General features: G+C 52.5%; 1 protein-coding gene across 1 annotated transcript in view; it reads right to left on the reverse strand.

Annotated features, from left to right (window-relative positions):
* Nucleotides 1–5,467, reverse strand: part of CORO2A (coronin 2A) — a 57,503-nt gene extending 52,036 nt beyond the window's left edge. Inside the window, exon 1 of the mRNA XM_048291649.1 lies at nucleotides 5,393–5,467. Coding sequence (XP_048147606.1) covers nucleotides 5,393–5,413 — 21 coding nt within the window. The 5' untranslated portion in view covers nucleotides 5,414–5,467. The remainder of the gene's footprint in view (nucleotides 1–5,392) is intronic.
* Between the last annotated feature and the right edge of the window lie 1,383 nt (nucleotides 5,468–6,850).

The raw sequence follows: 6,850 nt of genomic DNA on the forward strand, positions 1-6,850 counted from the left end.
AAGACTCGGGCATCAGTTACTGACATAAAGACCTTTTGCAAATTCAAAGCGAAACATGAACCACAGTCATGACCACAGGCAGAAGGGGTCAGAAGACAGACTCTGATCCTCCCTGACTGTAAGGAAAAGAGCCTCTGTATGTAGAAGCTGAACATTACAAGAGCAGGAACTTGGAGCAATGCTATTCTGATTTTGTTTTTGTTCCTCTATGTGTGTGTTTTGGTATTCAAATTAAATTAGAGAAAATGGCAGAGAAAAATAATGTGAACTAATTACATTTAAGTAGATGTTAGCAAGACAATCTTTGACTTCTTCTGCTTGTCTCGCAATTAAAGAGCTGTCTGGATTCTCTGTGCCTATTACCCTGCAATTTTGTTGCCAGCACAGGCTCCTTTTAGGGGGCAGATAGAATGGAAGAAACCAGAGGATGACATAGAAGATCAGTCCTTCCCGGCATCATTCATGCTACAGTGTTCCTAAAAACATCAATGTGAGGCTTCCTAGAAACGAGCACTGCAACTGTGCCAGCAATTCAGGCAAAATGGTAGCTATGCTTTTCTAAGGCAATATGTTTTGTATTTTTCAGGTTTTGTGTATTCTTGCTTAGGGAAAACACTGTGAAACTGATTTAAATAACTGGTTTGAAATAACCTCAGTGTAACCATGTGAAAGGTGGCTGAGAACTGAACAGTACTGTCAGAGTCAAATTTGCTACAGCCCAGAAAGCAAAACTCCACAGATACCCAACAGGGTACCTGTGGTGCTACAGGATTCACAGATCAATACTGTGACAATGACACTGGGTGGCATTCAGGGGCACCCCTTCAGGGTTCCTTTTGGCAGATTGGAAAACATCCTACATGCTAAGACTCCCCAGCTAAACAAGACCCAAGTGAGGCTGGGGTAGGACAGAGAGTATCGGGAGAGATCCACTGCTCCCAGACCTGTGCTTGCACATGCTCTTGTTCACCTGCTACATCAGTCCATATCCTGGCCCACAGAGAAAACCACGTCTGAGGAAAGGGCACTTGTCCACCAAGCCCGTCTCATGCACCCTACCATCGGTTCCCAGAAAGCCTGGGATGGGATCCAGAGATTTCAGATTCTCACAAGGAGGATTTCAGCCCTTTTCACAGGCACTCTGCAAGGGAAGTTTAAATCATGTTATTTGTAGAGCAAGGACGGATTAATTTCTGCTCTTGGGAGTAAGCCCAGTATTTGCCTCGGCCCCTCCCTGCACCTTTTTTTCTGACTGTTTCTGCTCTATTTGAGCTTGATGTACAAGCTCAAGCCACGAAGCTCATATTTCCTTTATTAATGCAACCCTGACATGGACAGCCTTGCCCAGTCACCTTTTTCTGGGAGGAGCTCTCCCCCAGCATTGCCTCCTCTCTTGTTTAAGCATATCTCCCAGAACTGTAGGAGGAAGAACAAGATGGAGTTTGCCCTCTCCTCCATTCCTGTAAGCTATCTTATCAGCTTTCATGAACTTTGTCTTAATCTCAGCAATAAAAATACCACGACTGCTGGTATTTTCTAGTGCTTTGTCTTCCTTATCATTTTCCTAGGTGACCTTGTCCCATGGAGGGAGAGAGGCAGTGCAGAGTCATCGGTTGCAACTTCCTCTCTGCAGGTAGGTCCATGTTTCTTGGCACAGAAATAAAGAGCAAGCGACTCACCAGACTGGAAGGAAATCCTTCAACAAACCAGAGCCCTGAAGAATACTTGGAAGAAAGAGGGAAAGAGAGGCCAAACTTTGGGCACTGCTCTGGAAAATTTGAAACTGTGTGAAGCAGAGCACCGAACAGGTCAACAAGGGAAGAGAGAACAGGGCTTGGAGCTGCACACTGTCATTGGTCCTACCCTTGGCAGAGGCATGTCTCCAAGCTTTAGAAAGGGTTTTGCTTGGCTGAGGGTCAGAAAGTCCTATTTGTGAATTTCAAAGTGCTTTAGAAATACTAAGCATCAGCATTAGACTAATAGAGCCCTGCAGGGTGTATTTTCAAAATGGGGAATTGCTGGCAAGCCTGTAATACCACAGAGGGGAAATCCCTGGAAATACTAGGGCAGTCTGGCTTCTACTTACAAGCCAGTATAACCCTGTGAGTATCAAAATCCCTCAGCCAATACAGCCTCCTAGATGATGTAAAGGTCTTTCCTGTTTCTCCTGAGGAGAGGCAGGAGGCGCGTCAGTGTAATTGCAGTGTGCTGCAGGCTGCTCGCCTCAGTCAGCTCTGCAGCCAGAGCAGCTTAACGTGCACTTACGGGAAGCCACCTAATGACTGCATGTGAAACACCTCACCACACCACCGCTCCGGTGTCTTCTTGCCACGGGAGCAAGAGACCAGACCAGCTGTGTTCTTGTTGTGCATCAAGAGCTGGCCAGACACAACATGTTTCAAAGCACAGCTGCTGTCCAGCCTCACCAGGGATGCCCTTGGCTCTGAGCAGCAGTTTAGCAGCAAGGTCCAGCAGCCACCCAGACAGCCCACTGGCCAACTGTAAGACTGCTGGTGTTTATAGATGGAAGTTAGGAATATTCAGATAAGGTGCTGGGGCTTTGGGGGGGAGCGTTTCTTGAAGCAAACACTTCAAGCAAACTTTCCTGTGAGAGTGGAGAACAGGGTGTGGCCGCTAAGGACCTGCTGCGTCCCCTTGAACCAGCCAAGAGTGGATGGTGGGGAAACGATCTGGCACAGTCTCCCTCCACACTGTTTCTTCACAGAGTCTCTGTCATACCCTGCCACAGCCCACTCCCCAACAGTTTTCCTGTCAAAATCCCTGCCAGGGAAATCAGGTCCTAACAAGGTGGCATGGAGACTTCATGCTATACAGCCGCTGTGGGTCAAGGAATACAAAAAAGTCAGAGGCAGCAAACCGACCACAATTTATGAGGAGCCTTCAAGGTCATGCACAAAATACACCTTAGTTTGCCTCCACAGCAACTGTCTCTCACTCAAAGCATCACCTTTTTTTTTTCTGGGATATGCCAAAGCCTTCAGTTCTCTCCCCTAAGCCTCTGTAACAGTGAGTGCCTGGGCACCTGAAGCTTACAACACAGGGACCTGCTCTGTACTCAACGATTCATCCCCAAAACACAGCCCACACAACACTTAGGCATCTGGCAGTCCAGACAGCCCACAGGCAAGAGAGAACTGCCCTTGCAGAGGCACCATAAACCTGTTCCAGAGACAGCAGCCTGCCCAGTCCCAACCCACCTGGAAAGAGACTCATAGAAACCTGCCACAGACTCAGGCAACTGAAAATCCACTCCTTATCCAGCTACTAACAAATGTAGCAGACACAGAAACGGGAAAATATTATCCACTACTAGCATTTGCAGAGTGAGAAATTTGCTGAGAGGGGACAAACCAGCATACTTGAAAGACAGGCAGAAATTACGCAGGCAGAAAAGGAGAATGAGAAACACACCACATCTGGAGATACTGACCTGCTACGAGGAAATCCACCTGCAGAGACACAGCCAGCAGCCAGGCAGATCAGTGGTATGGAGGTGATCAGTGCTGCTGGTCAGGCAGGTGCAGCTGCCACACAGAGGACAGTAGTCTCCCTCACCCCCGGACTTGCAAAACAGGCACACTCATGCTTAGGTGCTTTGCCTCAGAGGAAGAGGGGTCAGGAGGAGCTTAGGGCAGAGTTGGGGTGCAGGCAGCAGAATCGTCTGGCTCTTTGTCCAAACATCACCAGTACCTGGGTCTCACGTTCTCACGTTTCCTAGGTCCATGGCAGCTCTACAGAACTAAGGGGCTTTGATTTGTTGCTACAGAGTAACGGACTGAATGAATTTGAAATACTTCTCGTCAAAGCTACAATAATACATGTCATAATGGTAATTCACCAAACAACATCAGCACATATGAAAACATCTCCTTTTTCCGGGTCTCTAAGAAGCAACCAGCACTCCCCCATCCTCCCTCCCAAAGCTCTAGAGTTTCCTGAAATGCTCACAACCAAAACATGAACTCCCTGGTGTCTCCATCAGTCACTCCCTGTCTCTGATCAAACCAGGAAAGATCAGAGCTCTCCAAAGAGGGCACAGCCAGAGGAAGAACAAAGGGAACAGCGGGGCTACACAGCCTGCTCCTTTGTTAACCCACTGGGGAGCCTGCACTGGGAAGCTTAAAGGCAACCATCACTCAACCTTCTCCCAAATATTCCCTGAATGCTCTGAGGAAATCACTTCACTTGAGCACCCAAGGGGCCAAAAGAGGCTAAGCCTGTCCAGGCAAATTCCCTTTACAAGGGCTGCAGCACAGTGTCTTCTTAGAAAGTGTAAGTGAAAAGGGCTGGGGCAGGGTGGGGTGGGGTGGGAATCAGGAACAGACAGGATGCTCCAGAGCACGACAAGGAGGGCACCACTCCCTGCAAAGTGAACAATGTGTTCAGACACTGCACACAGCTGGCCTCACCAGGCCATCGGTCTGCAAAGTGCTGGCTGTTACACATCCGTTTGCAACAGCCTGTCTTGGCCCCTGACAGAGCTGCAGCATCAAAGACAGACCCACGGAAGAAGCAGTCTTCAAAGCTGTGCTGCCTGAAAATAAGACTCCTTCAAAGTACCAGTTCCGCCTTCAGGGGGAAGTGGCACCAGGAGATCCCGCTGCCGAAGAGTCATTTATGTGGCTGTCATCATGCCCTGTGCAAGATGTGACCTGCCCTGACATCAAGCACCCAAATTCTTCACGACTCCAGCAAAAAAAGGCCAAATTCAATCCATCACACACACAGGTATAGATGAGGCTTCTCTATAAATAATAAGCGAAGTTATACAGATGCCAAACCGTGCCACCGGCGGCACCGGCCAGCAGGGCTGGCAGGAGGCACAGCCTTCCCGACCAGGCAGCAGGATGACTCGGGTCGCCAGGAAGCCCTGTTGCTCCGTGCACCGCCGCCTGCAGACCCCAGGGTCGGAGGGCTCCCGCCGCGGGCAGGCTGGCGGTCCGCCACACCCCGCGCAGAAAATCCCGCCGGCAGCTCCCTGCAGGAACAGCCCCGGCGCTACCGGGGAGCAAGAATCCTGCCCGCCGAGGGCGCAACCAGCCCCGGCTGCCCCGACCGCGGCTAGCGGGAACGCCCCGCTCCCGCCGCACGGACCGGGGGATGCCCGAGGCCCGCGGGACCGGGCTGCCAAGGCATCCCCCAGCCGTCGGTGCCCCCGCGGCTGCGGGCGGCGGCCCCAGCTCCGCACAAAGCGGGGTGGGGCCGGAGGGAGCTGCGGCACCCCCGGCGCAAAGCGGGCACAGCAGGCGTCCCACCCCGCTCCCCGGCAGCGCCGGGCTCCGCAGGCCCCGGGCTGCGGCAGGTGCCCGTGCCGGCCCTGCCCGCGCGTGTCCCGGCCCCACGCCCCGCACCACCATCCTCGCTGCCGTACCTTGCCGCTGACGGCGTGCATCTGGACGTGCGCACGGGAGCCGCGCCGCGCCAGTTCGGCCCGGCCCGCCCGCGGTCCCCGCCCCGGCCCGCCCCCGCGCCGCGCCCCGCAGGGAGGTGCCGGCGGGCACCGGGGGCTGCCCCTGGCCCCGCAGAGCTCCGAAGAACCTTCCCGGGGCGGTCCAGTCTGCGGCCGTGCCCGGCCTCTGGGCTCAACCTTCCGTGGCTAGCGAGGGTTTGCCCTGGTGCTGTGGCGGGGAGAGCCCCTCCGCAACCACAACAAGGTGCTCAAGTGCCTGCCCGGGCCATTCACCGTCACCATCCCCGCTGCCGGTGAGTCCCTGAGTCTGCTGGAGGCGCATGTTGAAGGGTGGGTGCGTGATCCTCCTACGACATCGACCTGACAGCATCAGGACTTTGCCATCACTTGCAGAGAGAGTACCACAAGCCTTGCATTGGCTCAGAGAGCTTTCTGAGGAGACAGGCGCATCGTGCCATACCCTCAGTGTGACCACCAGGTGCCGCTCATCCTGAACACGGCACACACCCCTGCAACCCCTGTTCTAACGTGCCAGCCTTAGCCGGCAGCCTCTGGCTGTCTCAGCAGTCCCGGGCAGATGGAGCGACACTGGCCCAAAGCTGCAGGCTCTTTACTGATGGCATATGGCTTTACAAAGCTTCTCACAGAGCTCACACTCAGACTTTGGGGTCAGCTGGTACCTTGGCAGCACTACAAACCTCCTCGGTGCCCTGAATGGGGAACTTGGTAAGTAGACAGCAGTGCCCAAGATCAAATAGCAGAGGAGGTTTCTTTGGCCAGGTCGCCCCCTCAGCTAACACCAGTCTGGTCCTGTCTGATTAATCAGAGTCTGAGACAACTAGCTCATCTACATACTTTAGTCCCATCCCCTCAGTGGGTAGCAGAGCCAGCAGCTGTGACAAGACTCTGAGACTCAATGTTCTTCACAAGTGAGATGCCACAGATCAGTGTAAGGGACCGAACAGAAAAGCAAACATGCCCAAATGATAGCTTGGATGCTGTTACCAATTAATTCCTCACAAAGTACTATTTATCAAGAAGCTGTGTATCAACCTTAGCAGACTTAGGCAAAGACAGAAGGGGTAGAGGCCCCATGAACCCTTCCAAAAAATGTCTCAAACACTGTCAACCAATCAAGTGAGGAAACAACAGGCAAATTAGCAGGGATTTAAATCACTGTAGCAGTAAGAAATGCTGACAATGCCAAGAGAGTGAGGCAGGAACTGTGTCCTTAGCTGAAAGGTAATTCCATCAAGGGGAGATCACAACCACCAACCCAGTGACCACATCATCACTACAGACCCCAACTTTAGTAAAAGAGGAGACTGCACATGTGATATCATTAGCATGCCTGTTAGGACACCTCACGTCCTTTCGGAGAAGAAAAATGATGCTTGTGAAAAGAGCAGATCCACTGAA

This window comes from Corvus hawaiiensis, chromosome Z, assembly GCF_020740725.1.
Source record: "Corvus hawaiiensis isolate bCorHaw1 chromosome Z, bCorHaw1.pri.cur, whole genome shotgun sequence".
NCBI classification, from domain to species: domain Eukaryota; kingdom Metazoa; phylum Chordata; class Aves; order Passeriformes; family Corvidae; genus Corvus; species Corvus hawaiiensis.